Source organism: Sturnus vulgaris, chromosome 22 (genome assembly GCF_052056855.1).
Source record: "Sturnus vulgaris isolate bStuVul1 chromosome 22, bStuVul1.hap1, whole genome shotgun sequence".
Classification (NCBI taxonomy): Eukaryota; Metazoa; Chordata; class Aves; order Passeriformes; family Sturnidae; genus Sturnus; species Sturnus vulgaris.
Genome location: NC_142264.1, coordinates 2,947,706 through 2,971,303, shown reverse-complemented (window position 1 = coordinate 2,971,303; position 23,598 = coordinate 2,947,706). Strand labels below are relative to the sequence as shown.

General features: G+C 46.2%; 1 protein-coding gene and 1 long non-coding RNA gene across 10 annotated transcripts in view; one reads left to right on the top strand and one right to left on the bottom strand.

The window, feature by feature from the left end:
* COL5A1 (collagen type V alpha 1 chain) overlaps window positions 1–12,058 on the top strand; it is a 144,147-nt gene extending 132,089 nt beyond the window's left edge. For 2 of the 9 annotated variants that reach the window (XR_015808099.1, XR_015808103.1), the window contains exons 66-70: window positions 1,653–1,772; window positions 2,057–2,468; window positions 4,538–4,668; window positions 4,784–4,978; window positions 5,061–12,058. Coding sequence is in view for 3 of the 9 variants with exons in the window: in XM_088177676.1 (XP_088033802.1) it covers window positions 1,653–1,772; window positions 2,057–2,494 (558 nt within the window). In the remaining 6 variants the exon portion in view is untranslated. Of the gene's footprint in view, window positions 1–1,652; window positions 4,340–4,537; window positions 4,669–4,783; window positions 4,979–5,060 lie in introns of those variants that run through there. The other 7 variants (XM_014892158.2, XM_014892157.2, XR_015808101.1 and 4 more) reach the window with 6 other exon arrangements.
* Window positions 3,567–12,540, bottom strand: LOC148221415 (uncharacterized). Its single transcript, XR_015808105.1, has 2 exons — window positions 12,290–12,540; window positions 3,567–5,545 (listed from the first exon to the last, which is right to left on the bottom strand). It is a non-coding gene; the product is annotated as an uncharacterized LOC148221415 (long non-coding RNA).
* Window positions 12,541–23,598: the final 11,058 nt, after the last annotated feature.

The following is a 23,598-nucleotide window of genomic DNA, read 5'->3' as shown; positions in this document are numbered from 1 at the left end:
TTTAAACTGCTTTCAGAAATTCTCAGAGGCAAAGCACGAAGGGTTGGGTTGGGATTTTTGTTCTTGCTCACAGGGTGCACGAGCACAGCCACGATTTCCAAAGGTGCCTCACGTCCTCCCTTTTCTTCTAACTCCTCTTGGATGCTTGATTTGGGTTTAAACTCTGAAAATTCTGCCCTCAGGAGATAAAAATTTGGCAAAGCAGGTGCTGCCTGCATTTATTTTGAGCCCCAGTTTGCTGGTGTAAAAACATGCATAATTCCCACCCTCTGGAACTGCAGCACTTGGAGCCCACAGGACAGAAAGATTGAGATGTTTGACAGAAAAAAATCTCCTCATGTAATTTGAGATTGAAATGCTTCTGTTCTGGCACAAACAGATTTTTTTTACTGATGGAGCAACGAGGGAAATCAGATTAGAACTTTTAACACATTCCTGGAGAGGGAAAGGGCATCCAGCCCCCTTCTGGAAACACTCAGGAGAAGTTTATCCTCAAATTTTTCGTGTCTCCTGCTGGCAAAACATCCTTGGGGAAAAAGGGGCCTTCTCCTCCCTTCCCATTCTGAATTTTAGGGTTGCTGGAGGACCACGTGTTGCACTTTTTAAAGTGGGTGAGCCTCCTGGAAATCTCCACCTTTTGGGCAGATAAATTGTTTTAATCTGCTGCCCTGGCAGATGGTGCTGCCCAAAGCACAGGCAGGATATTTGAGATTTATCTGTTGATTGAAGGAGTTTGGGGTTTACAACAGATTCTCTACATTAAAGATGATTTTAGTCTGACTCTTAGATCCATAAAATGGCCATTAGGAATTTAGAGACCTCCAGCAGGAGTTTAGAGGTGCTTTTATTTCTTTTTTTGGGAGTGAGTGCTACAACCCCTTCAATTGCTGGGCTCGGCTGTGCTGGGTTCATGGTTGGACTCGATGATCCTAAAGATCTTTTCCATCCTAAGAGCTCCACAAACGCTGTGGATTTGAGGTTGGGCTGCCCCACACAGAAGGAGCCCCAGGGCTGATATTTTTGCCATCATTTGAAAATGTTTTTCCTGAACTTGCAGCCCTTCTCCTCCAGCCTGTTCTTCCGAGCCACACAAATCACAGGGAAAGGCAGAGCCCAAAGCTGCTCCATAAATTCTCTTGTTTGTGCAGCTTTGTATGCCCTTGGGGGGCACTTCTGCTCCTCTAATAATTATTTATATTTTGGAAAGAACTCCGTGGCCACCAGGCATGATAAAAAGACTGCAGCACCTTGTGAATTCCATCAAACTTTCAATGTGATCTTTTCACTAATATATTCGAATTAAATTGCTCCCATTTGCTCAACAAGCCAGGCATGTCCCTGGGGGAGGAAAAACAACCCTTCCACAGCCACAGTTTTTTCCAGGCTCCCATTCCAGCTTGGAAATGTGCTGGAGCAGAGTTAGAGTGTCAGGATCTGCTTCTGCTCCAGAGTCTGGAGGGTTTTTCAGTGGTCACCTGAGTACATGTATTTTAAACATGCAAATAAATTTGTTTGGGTGGTGGTGACGCCGATTTGGGTCCAAAAATTCCCGGGTAAAAATCAACACCATGTTCCCAGCAGAGTGATGATTATTCAGTTGTGCTGATGTTGGCTTGGAGGCATCCTCAGAATTCCATTCTCCTTCATTCCAGGCAAGGAAGGGCTACCAGAAAACCATCCTGGAAATCAACACCCCCAAAGTGGAGCAGGTCCCCATAGTCGACATCATGTTCAATGACTTCGGAGAAGCTGCACAGAAATTTGGATTCGAGGTGGGACCAGCTTGCTTCCTGGGCTAAAAGAGCCACCTGAACCTAGTCTCCAAATGAGCAACCTCGTAACCTCATTTAATTAAAAACAAAAAAAAAAAAAAGAGAAAAAAAGAAAAAAAAAAAAAAAAGAAAAAAAAAACGGAGAAAAAAAAAAGAATTCCTCGTCACGTGCACGGTCTGAAACTGGACAGCGATGGGTTATTATTTTTTTTTTTCCCCCCCTCCCTTCCCCACCTATTTTGTTGTGTCCCTGGTTTTGCCCCTCTGTGCCCCCCCTCCCTCAGCCATTCCCAGGATGGATATGGAATCTCATGACCAGCAGCCACACATGGAGACCTGGCCCTGTCCCTGCTGCCACCCAGCTGAGCCCACCTCCAGCAAACTCCTCCTCCTTCCTCCTCCTCCTCCTCCTCTTCTTCTTCTCGCCAGGAAGCGTTGGTTTGTTCCTAAGGAAATTAAAAAAAAAAATAAAAAATGGAAAAAACTTGAAATTCCTCCTTGAAGTCCCAGCCATCCTGGATCTGAAGCTCCTTGGAGGTTTTGTTGCCTTCCACGAGGTTTGGATCAGCTCCAGCAAGGAAATTCTGGCCAATTCCAGAATTTTCCGTGGTTCCTCCACTGAGTTTGCCTCATTCCACGTTTTCCAAAGTGCTGACTCAAGGTCACACTGGGCATCTCTTTGCCAGTGTCTTAAAGGTGCTTCTATTTTTGTATGTTTGTGAGTAAATATTTGTGTCGTGTTTTTATTTGAAATGTTGGAATTGTTTCTGCCTTCAAACCATGCAAGTGACCTTGTCTGTAATTAAAGAATGAATGAAGACAGCAGCTCCTGTCCCCACTTCTGCCTCTTCCCAGTCCCAAACTGGGATCTGGAGGCCTTGGAATGACCCCCAGGATGAGCCACAGATGCCTTTTGGAATGATTCCTTTCAAATGAGGAAATTAAAGCCACTTTTTAATAAATTTCCTACAAATCCCCTGATCTAAAAGCAGGATCTGCGTTGAGCCTCTGCCTTTTCATCCACTTGCTTCTTTTAAATTCATTCTTCTTTTTTTTTATTTTTTTCCTTTCAGCATTCCTTTAACACGATAAGAATTAAACCTGAATCCATTCCCAGTGGCAGATTCCAGTGGCAGGGGAAATCCAATTGTCCTCTCTGAATATCAAGAATTAAAAAAATAAAATAAAAAAATCTAAAAAAAAAAAGGAAGAAGAAGGAATAAAAAAAAAAGGTGCTTTTTATAGTTAGTTTTACATATCTCTGTGGTGCTATCTGATAATTTTAACACAACACTGGGGATACCCTGCCACTGGCCAATCTCCCACTTGGCTTTTCAGGCACATTCAGATTTTGGCTGCTGATAAATGCATGGCACCTTCTTCTCTCTTCTATCCAAATCCTGCTCCTCTCCTTCCTTGGATGGGCCCGTGTGGGAAAAAAAAAATAACATTAAAAAGTCCTTACAATTTTCTTTTTTATTATTATTTTTTTGGTTTTTCCCAAGGCTATCCATGCCTTTTCCTGGTGGGAAGCAGAGCAGATTGTGCTCAGTGCCTGAACGTTTGTGGTGCTAATTTCTGGAGATGTTGGGTGTCCTGGAGCCGTAGGAATTGCTGCCTGCCCAGCAATTTGCAATTTTCTTACTCTTCCCACTTTTTTTTTTTTATTCCTTCCACAACAGGCTCACAACACCCTCATCTTTTACCATTTAATTTTTCCTCCTTGCCCCCTTTTCCTTCTTCACGTCTCTCAGCTGGAAAATAATTGTTGCAAGGCGGGGTTTGTTTTTTTAATTATTATTATTATTATTATTATTATTCTTTGGCTTGGAGCGTTCAGTTCAAGGGGGATTTTTCACCACGAAGGAAAAGACATCACATTTACTGTGAAAAAAACCTATATATGATGTCTTTTCCCCCCTCCTGCCCAAAATGAGAGCAGCAGAATCCGAGGAAGGGAGGGAGCAGCAACGCGTCCATCCCTCCCCGTGCTCTCTCCCATTTAAGGGAATTAAAAAAAAAAAAACCCCAAAAAGGTGCTACCCTAAAAACTGCAGACTCCAGCAGCAGAGCAGTGAAAAGGAATTTAGGATAAGAAAGAAGGAATTCAGCTTCTCAGTCACCCTGGCAACAGCAGGAAGGGCAGGAAAGGTTGCACATCCCAGCAAAGCCATATCGTGATATTTTGTCCTCTGTGTCTGCCCAGGTCATGGGATTCTGTTCTCAATTTTCTCATCAAGGAAACTTTTTTTTTTTTTTTTTTTTTTTTTTTTTCCCCTTTTTAATTTCTCTGCTTGAAGAAGAAAGAAAAAAAAAAAAAAAAAAAGGAAAATAATAAAAAATTTCCTCTGTCGAATTCCACAGTGTTGTAATTGTACTGAGCTCCAAACTGTTCCAATCCCCCCCAGACCACTTAGCTACGGTATATTGCAATAAAATTACTACTTGTATTTGCAGACCTTCTTTTTTGTGTAATTTTATTTTCCCTCCTTCCCCTTAATATATATTGACTTGAACAAATGTTGATAAGAAAAAAAAAATAAAACCTATGGAAAAAAAAAAAAAAACAAACCAACAACCAACTTTTAGTACATAAGGCCCTTTTTAAAATATAGTGTCAAATGCCGTATTGTACATTTCTTCAAAGTCCAATAAACGTGTCATAAAATTTAAGTGTAATGCCCATAAGAGCTATTTTTAAATATTTTAAACCTGTGTAATAAAGGAATAAATGTAATAGATTTTTTTTTTTTCAATAAATCAAGTTTACTGTTTCCACCTAAACCCCCGTGATGTGAATCTCTTCTTGGAGCTGATTCAGCAGGATTTCCCCAGGACCCCCCTGCCCTGTGGAGCCTGGAAAGTTCATCAGAGGAGCAGTGGAAGTGCTTAAAAGGTAAAGAAATATCGTAAAAACACAATCCAAACCCATCATGGGGAGATTTTCCAGGCCTGGAATATTTTCTTTGGTTTTGTTTGTTTGGGTTTTTTTTCTTTTTCTATTTTCGCAGTGAGAAATTCCAGTGCAAAATTCCAACCTGGTTTTGGTGGCTGGGATGTGGAGGAGAACATTGAGTGGCCACCAGCTCTTCACCTTCTCCACAGCAGCAGAAACGTCACCTGAGGAGTTTTTCTTTTGCTGATCTTCTCATCCCAAGACAAATTCAGGGAGAAAAAAAAAAAAAAAAAGAATTTCCAGCTTCTTGGTGAGCTCCTCAACCCCCAAATCCCCAAAATTGTTGTGTGGAGGGGACACTTTGCTCATCCTCCCCTTCTCCTTCGCTCCAGGATCCTCTGGAATTGAGAGTGGGGATGTGGCACGAGTCTGGATCTGGGTCACTCTGCTTCTCAGGGGCTTCTTCAAACAATTTCTGGTTGGAGCTGCAGCTCCAGGAGATGTTGGAGCTCCAGGAGGTGACATTGGGAGCCCTGCAGGTGGGTCAGGTGCCACAAGCCCAGCCCTGCACTGACCAAGCCAAGCTCTGTGTCCCAAAATTTCTGCCCTTCGTCCTTTGGCCGCTTTGATGATCTTTGTTCTTTGTCCAAAGGTGTCCAGGGAAGGAGCCAAAGGCACGGATTGGGTTGGAAAGGAAATTAAAGATCAGCCAGGGACACCTTCCACAGTCCAGGGTGCTCCAAACCCCGTCCAACCCGGACCTGAAATTGTTTAATCTTCAGCCATTTAGTCTGTCATTAACTTCTAGGAGCAGTTTTGGGAAATCTTGGGGTATCATGGCCAAATCTTCATGCAGATGCACCCCAGAAATGCAGAGCTGCAGGAAGAAATGAGGGCAAAATAACTTTATTTACTTAAACCCTGCTGGAAATACTTCACTTGGACCTTGATCGTGCTTCAAGGTGACTTGAAGTTGTGATTTGCACTCAATCACTGCTGCTTGCAGTGCTCGGGGAAGCTTTGATGTGCTATTAGGGAAAAGCAGAGATCTGAGGAGGGATCTGACTGTTTCTGGCACTGCCAGACACAGGAGCCATGGCAAATCTTTCACCTCTTTTTGTACAACAAAGTCCGTGATTTCGTGCTCCGGCTCCAAACCTGTAACTCCTGCAGGTGAAATATTGAGGGGAATTTTTAGAAGAGCCACAGAAAGAGCAGCAGATTATTGAGACACAGTGTGAGCACCCAAACCTGCTCACTTATGGGGTGAGGATGGGGCTGCTCATCCCAAATTCCAGCAGCAGCTGAAATCCTACAAAGGCAGGACCAGGAGCCCAAAGCTTGGGATGCAGCAAAAGGAGGATGGAAATCACCAATCTCAGCAGGCAGCCCAGGAAATGGGAATTATCCAAGGGCAGCTGATCCCAGTGGGGTTTCCACAGCTTTTAAAGCAGGGAAGGGAAGGCTGTAGGGTTTGGGGCTGCTGCTCTGCCTTGCCCTGCATGTGGGGTTTTATTTGAAATGCCCCAGGCTGGGATTTCTGTTCTGGGTTGGGATTTCTGTCCTGGTTGGGATTTCTGCCCTGGGTTGGGATTTCTGCCCTGAGCTGGGATTTCTGTCCTGGTTGGGATTTCTGTCCTGGTTGGGATTTCTGTCCCAGGCTGGGATTTCTGTTCTGGGTTGGGATTTCTGCCCTGACTTGGGATTTCTGTCCTGGTTGGGATTTCTGTCCTGGGCTGGGATTTCTGCCCTGGACTGGGATTTTTGTCCTGGGTTGGGATTTCTGCCCTGAGCTGGGATTTCTGCCCTGGGCTGGGATTTCTGTCCTGGTTGGGATTTCTGTCCTGGTTGGGATTTCTGTCCTGGATTGGGATTTCTGCCTCAGGCTGGGATTTCTGTTCTGGGTTGGGATTTCTGTCCTGGTTGGGATTTCTGCCCTGGGTTGGGATTTCTGCCCTGAGCTGGGATTTCTGTCCTGGATTGGGATTTCTGTCCTGGCCTGGGATTTCTGTCCTGGGTTGGGATTTCTGCCCTGAGTTGGGATTTCTGTCCTGGTTGGGATTTCTGCCCTGCTGTGAGAGGAAAGCAGGTGAAGCTGCAGAGTTTTCTCCATGCAGCTCCCTGAGCTGATCCAGGATGTGTCCATGTGCTTCCTGCTGCTCCCAGGGGAAAAGCAGCAGCTGCTGTGGGATTTGCTGTGTGCCTGTGAAATGGGAATTGTTCTTTGGTTTGGTTTTCAGCCCTGCTCTGGAGGAAGAGGCCCAGCCCCTCGTGCTGCTCTGTGACTCCCCTTTTTTTATCTCGGATTTCCTTGGCTTGCTCCACTTACACTCAATCATCTTAAGGTCTTTTTCAACATAAAGAATTTTGTGATCTAACAGGTGGAGTCCTGGATGTCCCTAAAAAAGCCAATCCTACATGATTTGTAGGAGTGGGATAGAGAACAGAGCCAGGAGGCTTTCACCAAACACAGCTCCCCCAGCCCTGCTTTGACCAGCAGGGACCAGCACATCCCAGTTCCTGCTGGGAGCTGGGAAAAGGGACCAGGATCCCACCCAGGGTCACTCTGGGATCACAGATTTTGCTCTCCACAAGATGTCACAGCTCTGGTTGGGTTGCTCCTGCTGCTGTCACCTCCCCAAGAGATGTTCCTCCCCCATCTCCTTAAATCCTGTGTTTACAACAGATTGGTAAAAATAAAAATGGCCAAAAAAGGAGAGTTGGCACTGATTAAATTTAGAGACCAGATCCTGGGCATCCCCTCGCTGTCTAGGTGAGTTTTGGAAACGAGAAGAAAAGCTGTGAATGGGTGTTTTATACAAAGGCTTGAGCATCCTCAGTGCCACCAGAGCTCTTCTGGAGAGACAGAAACAGCAGGACCAAGTGGGAGGCTGGAATGAGGAGGGGAGAGGATTGTGCATGAATTAGCATGGAGAAAATATGCAAATTGTTGGGTAGAGCGAGGCTCTCACGGCATTCAAAGGAGCTGCAGCTATTCTTGTCCTTCAGCTGCTTTTTGTCCTGCATCTTCTCCCAGCCAGGCTGGATTTGACTTGGGTTTATTTTTATTAATTCTCAAGCAAAGAGTAGAATTGATCTGACCAACAGCTCTGGGGAAAGAAAAAAAAAAACCAACAACACAAAAAACCCTCTCATTTCTTCCTGTGAGAAAAAGCAAGTGAGCTGGAGGTGGCTCTGGCAGTTCAGCACCACCTGTAAATTAATCCCCAGAATGCCCAGAGAAGCTGAGGCAGTGCAAGTCAAACGTGTCCCCTCTCTTCACACCTTGCCCAGGAGCTGTGCCTCTGCAAATTCCCTGCTCTGGCTTTCCAGCCAGACAATTCCCACTTCTTTTAATCTCTATTTTTAACAGGACAGCTCAGTGCTGCGTGTGTCACTTGGCACCACGAGCCCAGATTCCCTCTGCCACGAGCAGAAGCAAGGATTTATCATAATTATCCATCAGTTACTGTATCCCTGCATAAGCTGGACTTGCCTTCATTTTTCTTTTCTTCCCACGTGCTTTTCTTTAAGTCGAGAGCAACCTTTGAGGCCAAGCTGGGCTGATGTTGCCAACATCTGTCAGGGGTTGTTCAGGCAGGGCTGCTCTCCTGCCATTGTGCAGTGACCCAAAACCAGTCTTAAAAAATAATTAACTCTTAATTCATCCTCCCCTCAGCACTTCCAGCTCTGGGGAATCCAATCCCTTTTCACATCAAGGGGATCTTCAGCATCTTCTCTGGAAGGGCTGGATTTGGGGCTCTTGCACTGAAAACCCTTTTTGCTTTTGATCTGAGAGCTGGAGGAGTTCAGTGAGCTGCACTTTGATTAATGGCACCTATTGCCACTTCATTTATCCCTTGTCACTTCTCTGCTTGCAGATTTTCCCCATCCTGGGCCATGATGGCAGCAAAGTGATTTTTCTGCAGAGGCACAAACCCGGTGCCTCCACAGCCCCTTCCCTGCTCCTAGCTCAACCAAAACCTCCCAATTCCCACTTAGGGCTTTCCTCAAAGAGCCCTGAGCAAAAACAAACACCCCAAAGAAATCCAAGACACCAAAAGCCTGCAGGAAGCAGCTGCTGCCCTCTCTCAGAGAGGAGCCAGCGTGCTCGTTCCTGCAGAGGGAACGAGGGGAGAGCTGAAATTACATCTTGTAAAGCACAGGCTGTCACACTCAGAGCACCCCTGCAACTGCTGCTGCACAGAGCCAGCCCTGGGACACCGTGTTCTCATCCTGCCTAATTATTAATATGTTAATTTGACAATGAGACGTTGGTTCTTTGAGGAAAATTTCCTGTGCTGCGCTCTTGGGTTCTTCATTTTGTTATTTTTTTATTTTATTTTTATTTTATTTTCCGGCTGCTGCTCAGCTGGCAGATTTTTTTTGTTTTCTGTGTTTTCTCAGCTCGGGCAGAGAAGAACCTGAGGGATCTTTTTGTCACATCCCTGGAAGTGTCCAAGGCCAGGTTGGATGGGGTTTGGAAGCTGGGATAGTCAAGGTGTCCCTCCAACCCAAACCATTCCAGGATTCTCTGATTCCGTGAACATTCCAAGGTTCCAAGAGAGCACCGAGTCAGCAGAGCATCGTTCTGGTGCTGATTATTTGGGAACATCCCACAACCAAGCCCCTCCTGGAGGTGGATGCTGCCCCAGGGATGAGCATTCCCAAGGTTGTGACATTTCCTGGGGATCCAGAGGGAAAAAAAAAAATGCCCTGACTGTGCCTTTGTAAGTTTAAAACTTCAGCTGAGCAGGGACCAGGAGCTGCTGGGGGTCTGCCAGAGGTGCTCTCACACATCCCAGGTGTGCTGAAGAGTCTGATCTCTTCAGGATTGTGGCACAAATTCACATCCAAAGGTTTCCTGGGGGATTCCAGATGGAAAATTGGGCTGGGAAATCGCCTCCCTTCAGCCCCCACCTCCCCCAGAGCTGAAGGCTGGACCCCACCTGCTTCCAGCATGATGCTGAAGTTCAGGAGGGAGCAACAGCCACTAAAAAAAAAAAAAAAAAAAAACTAAAAAACACCCCAAATTCCCTTTTTACGATTTTCCCTTCAAGCAGGTTGATCCGAGACCCTGTTAAAATGGAAATCAAAAAACCTGCCAGACTCAAAACTTTAATTAAGACACACAACAGGGAGAGAGGGTGGAAGGAAGGAGGGGAGCAGCCATTCAGGAATTATCTGCTCCACGAGGCAGCATTTGTGGCTTCCACACACATCCATCATTTTTTGGGGGGGCGGGGAAAAGCAAGAAATTCAATCCAACCCCACAGGAAGTTTGTCCACCACCACGGATTTAATTTCCCAACTTGAATCAGGCAAAGATTAACCTTGCTGAAGGGCACCAGTGGAGCGGGGAGGAATGTACAAATTAATCCCTGCTATGAGTTTCTTCAGGAGGAAACACTGAGCAGGATTAAATATTTATTGTATATAAATATTCTTTCCCACCTCCCCTATTTCCTCTCCTCATCTGCATTTCAGGCTCCCTCCAGCAAAGCCAGTTTGCCCAGCAAGAATACAAGGGTTTGTTTTTCCTCCTGGATGAGGAGGAAGATTTGAGGAATAATTCATTTACCACCTTGATTCTTCCCTCCCCTCCCCTCCCAAGATTGATACCGTGGCACTTAAAGGGAAGAAAATCAAGTTGTGCTGATCTATGACCAGACACTATTTATTCTCATAGAACCTCATCTGCAATTTTCTTCAGCATCCTCAGAATTAAAATCCCTTTGCAATCTCCCCAGCTGGATAAAAATGTGTCATTTGCCTGCCTCCCCTCCCCAGATGTCTTTTCCCTGTGATCAGGGCACGCTGTTATCGAGGATGTGATTCTGCTTTACATTCACATGCTCGTGGGGTTTTTTGGACCATAAATAATGTTCCTGTGCAGCTCAGGCAGAATCATTCTGAGGGTTGTTTTTTTATTATTATTTTTTATTTCTTATTCCTTTTCCTTCTCTCTTTCCCTTTCTATCTTTCTTTCTCCAGCTCTTGCAAGGGGTGATAAATTCATCATTTCTTCCCCTGTAGCAATGTGGAGCCCATTCCTTCACACCTGGGATTTAGGCTCGAGGGTAACCCTGCAAACAGCAAAAAATTCTCTTTTTTGTGGATCCTGGGCTTCCTGGGAGGAACAATCCAGGCTGGACCAGAGGATGGCTCAGCACTTTAATCCTAGAAAGCAGCAGAAGGACCCAGTGTCCCTGTGCTGTCCCCAGTTGGGGACAGCCTGCTCCATGCTGGGGGCATTTTGGAGCAGATGAAGATGAAAGCTGGTTTTTTTAAGAGATGATTGTGTTTTCCATGGATATTCCTCCTTGATGGGATGATGGGATTTGGGCTGGCCTGGATTCTCTGGATCCTTCTGGAGCAGAGGAGACAGCAAGGCTGGCTCGCTGCAAAACATTTCTTTTTAGTTTTTTGGTTTGTTTTTTTTTTTTTTTTTTGTCTGATTAGAAATAGAAAAACATCTGAGAGTAGCTGGAGATGAACCACCCCAGCAGGTCCTTGCACCTCGTGATTCCCTTCTCCATGACCTGGAGAATCTGTCCCTGTTACCCAGGGCTGCAGGAGCATCTCCAGGTCACCAGTTCCAATCGGGCTCAGGGAGAGGAAATGGCCTCGAGTGGTGCCAGGAGTGGCTTAGACTGGAAATTAGGAGAGGTTTCTTCACTGAAAGGGTTGATCAGTGCTGGGAAAAGCTGCCCAGGGAAGTGGTGGAAGGGTTAAAAGGACACAGATGTGACACTTGGGGACATGGATAAGGGGTGGCCTTGGCAGTGCTGGTTAAAGGCTGGATGTGGTGATTATTGTCCAGGGTTTTTCCAGCCTTGATGATCCTGTGATTTGCCCCAAACCCATCCTGAGGGGACACTGCAGGTTCCAGGAGCTGCTTTGTGTCACTGATAGCACAAGGTTAAAATATTTCTGAAATCATGGGAATTGCATCCAATGAAATCATGGGAATTGCATCCAAGAGATTCAGGGCATGGAAAGAAAGGTTGGGTCTGGTGAGCCTGGGAAAGGGAACCAGGCCTTGGAAACAAATATTGAGCTTTTTCTAAATCATGTGAAGCTAAATAATCATCATGTGCTAAATGATATGATTGTTAAATGTAATGATTGTTTGCTAATTGAGTATGATTATTGAAGAATAATGAGAAAGGATATTTGGGGGGGGGGGGGGGCTGATGAAAATGACAAGAATTCCTGCTTGGATGAGATCAATGTATACAATAGAACACTATGGGTTTAATAATTAATACATAGTTATATAATGAAAAGGGTATAAAAACATGTCCATGTGGGATCCATGGGGGAGTCAGATTCGGGGCTGCAGCCCTGATTCCCAGAGCTCTTCAATAAAAGCCCCTGCATACAATCATCCTGGGATTGTGTGTTTCAATGTTTCATCAGAGCTTTGGAGCTCTGGGACCCATCCCTGGTCAGGACCCCCCAAATCAGCATCACTCCAGAGCTGGAGGACTGAAATCATGGAGGAGCCTCCATTCCTCCTCCTCTCCCTGCTCCAGAGCTTTCCTCCCGCTGCTCAGGGATGGGGAGAACTCCCAGGCTCCATCAGGATGAATTTTCCAATTATTTTGGGGATCCTTACCTTTAATTCCCAGCCCTTTGTGGCTCAAACCAAACCCATCTGAAACTGGCTGTGCCACGGAGCCATTCCCCTCCAGAAAAGGCTTTGCAGCACCCTCCACACGGCTGAATTCCTGTTTATTTTTTTTTTAAAGCCCGAGATTTCACGTTGTTTTGTCTCTCATTTTGCAGAGTTAATCGGATTGGCAGGCACAGAAAGGAGCTGTCAGGGGAAGCAGCACAAAGCTGGCTGTGTAATCCAAGCTTTACCCACAGCCTTATTAAGATCGAGATGTCTCATTACAGGCAGATTTCCAGCTGGATTTCACAGCAGCTTTTGTGATTTCTCCCTTTCACCCCCCTCCCCTCTCCTCTTCCCAACATTATTTTCTTTTTTTTTTTCCCCCCCTCATATAATTCGCTGTTTTTGCTGGGGGAGAAAGAGTTTGGTTGAACACGTGTTGCACTGAGCAACATCCTCAATTTAAATGGAAATTCTATCAATAACAAATGTTCTTTCTCTCTCAAGGGCTTGGAAATATCATTCAGAGAGAAAAAAAAAAAAACCTACCAGAGCTGAGAGGCAGCACAAGAACGACCCCAGTCCTCTGGCAGGGCCAATTGCAGATAATAAAGTGCCCATTTTTTGCTGTTGAGATGGTGTAAATGAGCTGGAGGAAAGAGGAGTTCAGGAATCCAGGCTGAAAAATCTCCAGTGAAGGGCGAGGGGAAAGTGGGAATCTCACTATGGAGTGACTGTGATCATTTATTGCTGATTGTGATCATTTATTTGGGCTGGAAATAAAGGCAGGAAAGGGAGCCAGGAACTCCAGGAGCAGCTCCTGGAAGGAATTTGAATGATCCAATCGAGAAGAGGAGGAATTTAATCAGGATAAAGGTCCCAACCTGTCACCCTCTCCAAGTCCTGTTCTCTTTTCCCATAATTAATTTATTATTTCAAGCCTGGCCTGTTGGCACAGAGCTTTTTCTATGTCAGGTAATGCTGGGAATCCCTTTAACACATCCCTACATGGAAAAAACCTAAATAAACTAACACTGAAAAACTCAATGGGGTTAAAATACATTTGTCCCTTTTTGTCCAGGGAGAAAACCTATGAAAAAACATTCAATTTTTTCTGTCATCAACCCAAAACTCCAGAAATCTTCAGAAATTACTCTTTTCTGCTTGACAAACTTTTCCAAACGAGAAACTTTGCCAGGTGTCCATGTTGTTAAAAAGCCATTTATTCCTAAAAGAGCTGCTTGGAGGGAAATTTTTCAGCTGGCTGTAAAAAATCAGCCCTTGAGAATTGCTGCCTTTGAGTGGTGAGATTTAGAGGGGCTGGGCAGGTGATTTATAGGGGTTGGAGGAAGATGCTTTTGGACTGCAATTCCTGGAATCCTCCCCAGCTGGACTTGCAGGCACTGCACGGGGTGAGGATCAGATCCATGGATTTCCTCCTGGGATGCAGAGTTTGGATCAGGCTCTTTTGGGGATGTTGGGGTGCAGGGAGAGGCCCCAAGCACCCCCCAATCCCACATTTCCTGCTGTGATGGGGCTCTGGCTGCTCCCTTTTGTTTTCCAGAGCCAGAATTCCAGGAGCAGAGGTAAATCCCATGCTAGGTGTGTGTTAATCAGTCAGGATTGCTCAGGATGGCTGAGGTTGGGAGGGATAAACATTTTTTCCTCTTTAGATTGGGTTTATTTGTTAATTTAAGCTCTGCTGTCCCTGTGCTCCCAGCCCAAGCCACATCCCAAGTGTTTCTGCTGCAGGGCAGCTTTCTCCTCTGAGGTGATGCTCAGAGCTCCTCTAAAAATGGGGGAAAAAAAATAAAAAATTACAAATCCCCAGTCCCTGCCCAGCTTTGGGGTGTGGCTGCTTTTCTAAATCCGTCGTGCTTCATTTGTCACAGTGATGGATCCACTGCCCATATGTTTAAATACCACAGAAATGCAGCCTTGCAAATATCTGCTCACCCAGGAGGAATCATTTCACTTGACAGGCAATCAAGGCAAGCTCAGTATTTTTTTTTCCTCATCACCAGCAGCTCTGAGAGACTTTGGAGAAGTTTCCACGTGTGGGGCTTCACCATTCCCTGCTGCTGCCAGGGTCAGAGCACTTTTCTTATTTTTGCAAAACCCATCACCTCCCTCCAAAATAACCCGAGCAGGGTCTTCCCCACCCTCCTCTGTGCCATAAATCACAGCGGGAAAAATGAAATGTGGGAGCTTTGCAAGCCCCAGCAAGGCAGGGATGGTGCTGGATTCATCAATCCCACGGCTGGAGCTTCAGCTTTGCCCTTTTACGAGCAATGTTGCATTTCAGGAGAGATTTCTGAGCCTGTGGCAATGAGAGGAGAGAGGAGAAATGAAAAATAATCCCCCTCAGTGCCTGCCTGGCCCGAGTTCCTGCAGGAAAAGCTGGGAGAGCCACCTGTGTGAAATAAAAGGCTTCAAGGAGCAAAGGAATCCATTTTATCCTGAGTGATTTTTCTCAGAGGTTGAGGGATAGATCTTCCCTGGCCCACTGCACATCCTTGGTTAATAACTGAAGTCTTCAGCATGAAATACTGGGGTAAAAAAACTGCATTTTTATCCCTGGAGTGTGGAGAGGGGGAAGGAGCAGCACTTCCCAAGGAGCACGAGAGTTGTGAAAGCTTTTCAACACCTTTAGTTCCTGTGTAGCATCTGCTGGTTTTTTTTATTTTTGGCACCTGTCGAGCATCTATTATCCCTGCTGAGATTTTACCCTGTCGTGTTTGCATATGGAAAAAATAAAATCCACCAAATGATGAAGAAATGCTGGCACTAAAAGCAATCAAAATTCAGATTCTTCTGGGCCTGGAGCTGCAAAGTGATGGATTGTTCCACAGACAGGAAATCCAGAGATTTAGGGGAATTTCAGACATTTCAGAGTTTTTCAGAACATATTCTTTATTCCAAAATTAATGATTGGATCAACTGGGAGAACCTCACCCCTTTCCACTGATCCAAAGGGGTGCTGTGATTTTTCCAGGCTGGAGGAGCAAGGAAAGGTGAAAATGTTATTAAAAACTTCATTATTACGTTCATGATGGAGAAATTCTGCTAAAACTCATTTCCAACCCATCACCTCATCCCCTGTGTGCACCTACCCTGGCTGGGGGGCTGAATGATTTTTTTTTTTTAATAGGATCAGGGAATGGCTTGGAAAGGACCTTAAATCTCATCCATGGATTAGGAGACACCTTCCACTATCCTGAATTTCCCTGAATTTTCCTGAGTTTCCCTGAGTTCTCCTGTCTTTCTGAATTTTCCTGGGTTTTCCTGAATTTCCCTGAGTTTCCCTGAATTTTCCTGAGTTTCCTTGAGTTTCCCTAAATTTCCCTGAATTTTCTTGAGTTTTCCTGAATTTCCCTGAATTTCCCTGAGTTTCCCTGAGTTTCCCTAAATTTCCCTGAATTTCCTGATTTTCCCTGAATTTCCCTGAGTTTTCCTGAATTTTCCTGAATTTTCCTGAATTTTCCTGAGTTTCCTGAGTTTCCCTGAATTTCCCCGAGTTTCCTGAGTTTCCCTGAATTTTCCTGAGTTTCCCTAAGTTTCCTTGTGTTTCCCTGATTTTCCTGAATTTTCCTGAATTTCCCTGAGTTTCCTTGAGTTTCCCTGAGTTTCCCTGAGTTTCCCTAAATTTCCCTGAATTTCCTGATTTTCCCTGAGTTTCCCTGAGTTTTCCTAAATTTTCCTGAATTTCCCTGAATTTCCCTGTTTCCTGAGTTTCCCCGAGTTTTCCTGAATTTCCCTGCATTTCCCTGAGTTTCCCTGAATTTCCCCGAGTTTCCCTAAATTTCCCTTAATTTTCTTGAGTTTTCCTGAGTTTCTCTGAGTTTCCCTAAATTTCCCTGAATTTCCCTGAGTTTCCTTGAGTTTCCCCGAGTTTTCCTTGAGTTTCCCTGAGTTTCCCTGAATTTCCCTGAATTTCCCGAGTTTCTTTGACTTTCCCTGACTTTCCCTGGCAGGTTCCACCCCATGGAGTTGCTTTTCCTCCCTCCCTGGCTGCCGTGCTCCCATCCAGGGCCATCTGTCCCCACTGCTGAGCTCCCAGCACTCTCTCCTCTCCAGGAAAACCATCAGGAATGTTCCTTAGGAAAAGGAGCAGCAGGATGGGGCTGATTTTTCAGACTTTCACCGTGGCACAGAGTTCTCACCCTCTTTTGCTCGGAGGAGTTCTCTCATTACTGAGTTGCTGACTCATTTTATTCCCTGGATTTTAGGCTGGCTAAATATATTCCAGCACTAAGGAATAGTGCTCTGGGTTTTGGGAATGAGGGGGAAAAGGGAAAAGAAGGCAGAGGAGAGAGCAGTGCAGTGCTCAGCTCTGCTGGGATGGGTTGTAAATAAAGTGATGTCCAGGAAAGATCAATGTTTGGAATTTGTCGTGGTTCCAGCTCCAGGGAAAGGTGAATTTCCAGGGAATGGGGATCCTGGCTGTCAGCTCAGAAATGAAAAGAAATTTGGGGTTTTTTGCCATCCTTTCCTTCCACATCCCCTCCACACCATCACAGCTCTTCAAAGAATCCCAGCATGGTTTGGGTTTGGGTTTGGGGATCCTAAAGCTGATCTGATCCCAGCCCTGCCATTCAGGGACACCTCCCACTGTCCCAAATCCCAATGTCCAGCCTGGCCTCGGGCACTGCCAGGGATCCAGGGGCAGCCACAGCTGCTCTGGGCACCCTGTGCCAGCCCTGCCCACCCTCACAGGGAACAATTCCTGCCTGAAGTCCAATCCCAATGTCCCCTCTCTCGGTCTGAAGCCATTCCCCTTGGTCCATTCCATGCCCCAAGTCCCTCTCAGCCTGTTCCTGTCCACCCACTCCCCTTTGCTCTTCAATCCTGCACTGGAAGCATTTCCCAGCTCCATCCCATGCCTTGCACTCTGAATGATCCTGTCCCTCATTTACCAGGTAAATTCTCCCGTACAGAAAGGCTGTGGGAACATTGTGGGATCGATTAAAAAAGGGAATCCATCCCTTTTTTGGCCCAGGTATCACATCCTGGGGGTTGTTTGCTGTCTCCTCAGAGAGGTGGAACCAAAACCATTCAGAAGCTGCTGAGCTGAGAGGCTCCAGTTTAAAGGCACACCTGAAACCGGCTGGTTTTGCTTTAAATAAATGAAGAGAGAAAAATTTAATCCTTTCATTTAATTTTAGACCAGAATTTTAAAAGGAATTTATGCACCTGCAGCATCTTCTTTCTGGTATCATCCACCCATCTCAGAACTGGGATCAGAATCTGCATCCACAGAGGATCCACCCTGGGAAGCTGAAATTGCCAAAATAAAGATTTGGCTTTGATGGTTTTCCTGCCATGAAATCCATCCCAAATCCACGATCAGGGATCTGCAGCTTCACACCCACCCTGTGTCCCTGGCCCTGGGGTGTCCTTGCTCAGCGTTGGTGGTAATGTGATTTTTAAAAGGGAAATAAAAGGGGAAATAAAAGGGAAATAAAATGGAAATAAAAGGGAAATAAAGACAAGCAAAGTGCCTGCTCTGGGTCTGGGCACTGCCAGAGTTACTGACCCGAGAATTTGCTGCTCCAAGGATTCTGCAAATGCCAGGTGGGTGTTCATAAATCAAGCAGTGGCACACATTTCTCTCCTTGAGTCAGCAGAGCTCTGTAAATCACTGTGTACAGAGCCTTTATTGGGGCTGCTAAATCTCAGAGCTCTCACCTCCATTTTTTTTTTCTTTTCTCTTTAATTATTAAAGGCCACACTGAGAAGGAAAACGGCTCAAAGCCTTTGTAAAGCCCATGGGTTTGGGAGCATTTCTGGAGGGTTTGGAGAGTGGGAGACAGATGGGAGAGGTGGCTCAGACCTCCTGAGTGTGAGTGAATTTTTTCCTCTTTGAAGCTGAACTTTTGATTTACAAAAATAGCCTGTCTCAATTTTAAAATTGAGAAAATTCCACCAAGAACATGGGAGGACTGCTGCTGTTGTTATTCATCTTCTGCCTCAAAAATATCATTTTAATTCCTAGTCAGGAATAAAAGAAATCAAGGATTGATCAGGAGAAGACCCTAAAATTTTGCTGTTGGGAAATTCACATCATGTGCTGCATAAAACAAAAGAAACTCCGGGTTTTTTTTTGTTCTTTCATTGGGCCTCTTTCCAAAGTGGGATGAATGAGATGATGATAAGGAGATAAGAAGAGGATATTGAAAGAACAGTGGAAATTGTTTCAGAAATAGATCTCAGGGGGAAGGCAGTTACAGAAATTAAGCCAATTAGGCTGGATATGGGCTGTTTTCCCTTTCCTGAAGAAGCTCTCCGAGGTGGATAATGAAGGCCAGGACAGATGTAAGGATCTGCATTCCTGGCTGTGGAGCCTGGAGTTTTAATTAGTTTTCTTTCTGCAGGGCCACGTTGACAGCCAAGGGTGTGCTGACCTTTCCTTTCTTTCCTTTCCTTTCCTTTCCTTTCCTTTCCTTTCCTTTCCTTTCCTTTCCTTTCCTTTCCTTTCCTTTCCTTTCCTTTCCTTTCCTTTCCTTTCCTTTCCTTTCCTTTCCTTTCCTTTCCTTTCCTTTCCTTTCCTTTCCTTTCCTTTCCTTTCCCCTTTTTTTCCTTCCCCTTTTTCCTTTCCTTTTCCTTTCCCTCAGCCTCATTCCAGCCCTGCCCATCCCAGGGGCTGTGACATTCCAGCTCTGTGCTCCCAGCTGTGCCCAAGGCAAAACGAGAGCCCCAAACCCCCCAAAAAACCAGAGCAAACAGATCCTGCAGGAGTGAGAAGGGATAATTCCACCCAGGAATTCCTTCCTGGGCATCCCTGGAGTGAGGCACAGGGAGCTCAGAGGGACAAGGGGACAAAGGGACAAAGGGACAGATGTTTTGGGGTCTGCTGGGGTGGGATTCTTCCTCCTGTTTGCTCAGCTTGGCACAAAAACCACTGGGACATCCCCGGGAAGTGTCCCCTGCTCCCCTGGCAGCCCCTGTGCTCTGCCCACAGGCAAACACGGATTTCTCCTGTCCCTCTCCTGCCTCTCCACCACTTCCCTGTTATCTCCAGCTCCTTTGAAGAAAACTGCCCTGAGATTTCTTCTGAAGGAAATCTGAGGGAAGCAAAGGCACCTTTAAAGTGCTGATGATTTCAACACCTTGTCTTGCACTCCTCGAGCACATTCCCCAAGAGCTCTTTGAAATACCAACACTAATCAGGAAAAGTTAAATTTTCTGTGTCTGCTGCATCCCTGGCTGGTGCCTGAGCTGTGTCTGCCACAGCAGCATCTTTCCTGTGGGGGAAAAACCTGAGCCCCCAGGAGAGAACTGAGATTTTCTGTTCCCAGAGCACCTCTGGAGCTCTGTGGGGATGGAAGTGAGACTGGATTTTAATCTGAGTGCAGCAGGGAAGCTCAAAATGCCTTTGTGAAGGTTGATCTTTGAAGGGTTGGCTGAGAGCAGAGTGAGATCCAGGGAAGCTCCTGGTGTCTGATAAAACACTGAGGAGAAACTCAGTCCCACACTTGCTCCCCTTCCAAGGAACTTCCAGCCAAGTGTGATAAAAGGGGGGGAAAAAAAACATTTTTAAAGTGATTTAGTTGAATAACTGAGTGCAGATGAGGGTCTGGAGCTTCCCAGCTTGGGATTTGCTTTGATTTGGGAATGGTTTTCCAGAGGGAAATTACCTCAGTGCAGCTGGCCCAGCTCATTGCCACCCTGAGCATCACCCCCAGCTCCATTCCCAAGATCCAGGGGCACAGACAGAGCTCCTCTTCCTCCCAGACTTTCCGAGGCAGAAAGCTTTCCCACCTCCAGGAGAAATTCCCCCCAAGAGTCACACACAGATATTTGTGTGTGTGTGTGTTCAGAATAGCCCGGGCTGCTCAGCACACCCTGGATCTCTGGGTTTTATTGATGCACAACGATTATTTGCAGGTCTTTAAGATGAGAGTTTCAGTCTCATCCCCTTTGTAACCAGCGTGGATCTGCACTGGGCTGGAGTAAATCAGCCTGCCAAGTCCCTGTTGTTACACCAGGGTAAAACCCACAGAAATGAGAGCAGGATCCAGTCCAAACCTGGCAGTAAATGAACTGCAGCAGCAAAAGCGAGTTTAATGGATGTCTACTGCAGCTTAATGGATATGTACAGCTCTTGTTTTATTGCTGGGCTTGAGGAGAGTAGCAAGCCTTTAATTGACTTTGATAGAAGAGGGTCTCCTTAGCGCTGCAGTCGAGGGCAAAACCAATCATTAATATAATTAAGGCATTTACTTCCAGCATGTGTTTGTTCTTTCTTACTGGAACTCCTGCCTGGCAAACTCCAGGCTGCAGGATGACCTTGGAGTGGGGCTGCTCCTCACTTTGTTGTGGGAAAGAGGGGAACGTTCCATCCCTGCTGTGCACAACAAGCTGTGGGGCGTGGGCTTTGTGCTTTGACACAGCAGCACCCAGGGGTGGCTTGGAGGCTCAGGGACTGCAGGGTGGGGTCCCTGCCCTGGGTGCCACTTGGCACCTGAACAGAGCATCCCTCACCTGAGCTGAACTGGGAGCTGCTTTCTGTCCCAAACCTGTCCCCCCTCTCTGCTTCCCTTCCCTGTGTGCTTGGGAGCTGCAGGGATGGAGGTGGGCAGGGAGAAAACCCAGAACTCCTTATTCTGCAGAAAACCCAGGGCTCCTTCTCTCCTCCAGAACACCCAGGGCTCCTTCTCCTCCTGCAGAAAATCCAGAGTTCCTTATTCTACAGAACACCCAGGGCTCCTTCTCTCCTGTAGAAAATCCAGAGTTCCTTCTCTCCTGTAGAAAACCCGTGGCTCCTTCTCCTCCTGCAGAAATTCCAGGGCTCCTTCTCCTCCTGCAGAAAACCCAGGGCTCCTTCTTCTGTAGAAAACCGAGAGTTCCTTCTCTCCTGCAGAAACCCAGGGCACCTTCTCTTTTTCAGAATACCCAGGGCTCCATCTCCTCCTCCAGAACACCCAGGGCTCCATCTCCTCCAGCAGAACACCCAGGGCTCCTTCTCTCCTGCAGAAAATCCAGGGTTCCTTATTCTACAGAACACCCAGGGCTCCTTCTCTCCTCCAGAGCACCCAGGGCTCCTTCTCTCCTGCAGAAAATCCAGGGCCTTTCTCTCCTGCAGAAAATCCAGGTCTCTTTCTCCTCCTGCAGAGCCCTGGGCTGGGGAGGTTGGATCTGCTGGGAATTCCTGCCTGGGGGGATCCATCACACTCTGGAGTCAGGAGATGCTGTCCCAGCCTTTGCCAGGATTCAGCCTCGGAGAAGCCTGAATTCCTGTCCTGTGTGTCACCTGGTGCTGGGACAGGAGCCACCTCTCCCCGATCAGCTGAGTTGTGTCACCTCCTGTCCCTCCCAGATATCCCGAGGCACTTTTCCCAGGAGCAGGTGACACCCCCACGGTGACAACTCCCTTTCCCAGGTGGCTCCTGTCACTTGGAATGGGCATCTCCGAGCAGAGAAATCCTCCTGTGCTTGCTTCCAACCCCCCTAAATTCCCATTCCTTTGGCTTCCTCTCCCAACAAAAAGTGAAATAAAAACGAGAGCATAAACGCGGGACAATTATCACTCAATTAATTCCTCTCCTGTCCCCATAACACTCTGTTTGACCTTATTCACAGTTACTTGATCTTCAGCTCTTTAATATTTCAGCTGACCTTTCGGGCTGTAGAGATGCTGCTGCTTCTCCCTGGCATTCCAGAGCCAACCTGTGCATCCAGTGGCCCCAGCCTCATTTATCATTCCATTTCAGGTGTCAGCAGAGCCATTATTCAAATGACTGGCCGCACATGTAATCAATCTTTAATGAAACAATAATTGCACCTTCCCCTCCGCCAGATCTCTGCCTTTCTTCGAGGTATCTTGTATATTAATTATTGAAAACAAGGGTGTTTTACCAGCAATAAGTTGTGTTTCATCAATCAAGAGAATTTTAACTGGGAGATTTATGACCTTTGGTTTCACAGAGGAGCAGGAAAACAGCAGCTCCTGTTGCTCTTGGTCTCACCTTGTGATTCCTGGAGGGTTTTTTTTTTTTTCACCTTGCCAGAAGCAGAAGTCTGGGATCAAGGGGTTGCTGGCAATAAAGAGGTGACAAATGCACGTGGGGAAGTGTCCCTGTGTAAAATACCCCTGCTCTGGGAGAGGTGAGACAAAATAAAATAAAAGAAAAGCCCCCCCCAAAAAAATCAATTAGTAAAGAATTCAGATTTGCATGATTCCCCAAATTGGAGAGGGTTAATTCAGAGACAGCTGGTACTAAACCAGGCTTTCTTCAGGTGAGCTTCCTCATTGCTTTTACCCCATAAAAACCCAGCAGCTGCTGCCTCTGTGTTCCTTTGCAAGCTGAGAAGGCTCAGGAGCCAGGTAAACCAGGAGGTTTAGTGCTGCTAGCACTTAGAAAATGGAGAGGAGAAAAAATAAATAAAATAAAAGGCTGAGCGAGGTTTAGGTTTTAAAAAATTAATTAGAACAATGAGTTTGGAGGCTTTTTTTTTTAGTGAACATGAGCAATTTCTCTGAACTTATAGATTTCTCTGATTAGTAAAGATTCATGAGGAAAAATTGAAGTGGCTGTGCCACTGCTTGGTTTGGGGCTGAATTGCTCTGTGTTGGAGCAGGATTTTTCCCAGTGGGAGCAGGGAGTGTGGCAAGTGATGCTCCTGGTCCTGGTCGAGCCCAGAAATAGCAGCAGAGCCCTGCACCTCCTATAGCAACAGAGGCCTGAATGCTGAGAAAGTTGCTCTTGTGAGCCTCTATTTCCTCGCTGCTGCGTTGTTTTATTCGTTTGGGGTTTTTCTCACCTCGTTTGCAACCTTCGGCAGCGATTTTTAACGGGGGATTTGTTGGTTTGGGGGTTTTTTAATGTTAATAATTATTATTATTATTATTTTCTTTCTTCCTGCCATTACCATCAGCCTTGTTGGAGGAGGGCACGACAGCAGCCGGGGACCCTGAGCTGTTTGCAATTCTATCCCGGAGGAGGAGGAGGAGGGAGGAGAAAAACGAGCCTTTTATTTATGCAGAGACTCTAATGACGGTGGGGAAAGGTAAATATGTGAACAAAGAGCCTCTGTTTGCCTCTGCCGTGACAAGGCAGCGGCTGGGGGAGCGATTGCTCCTGCTGTTAAGTTTCCCTCGTCGTTTATTGACTTTCTGTGCTGCATTGAGGCAGCTCTGCCTTCCCACCCCCGGTGTGATGGATAAAGTGATGGATAAAGCAGCCCCTGGAGCAGGGAAAGCTTCGTGCAAGGGCTCTGTGTGTGGTTTGGGAGTTGGGTTTGTGGGTTTTTTTTGTTTGTTCCCCCCCCCAAAATTGTTTTTGTGTAATTCCTGCTCTAGGCTGACC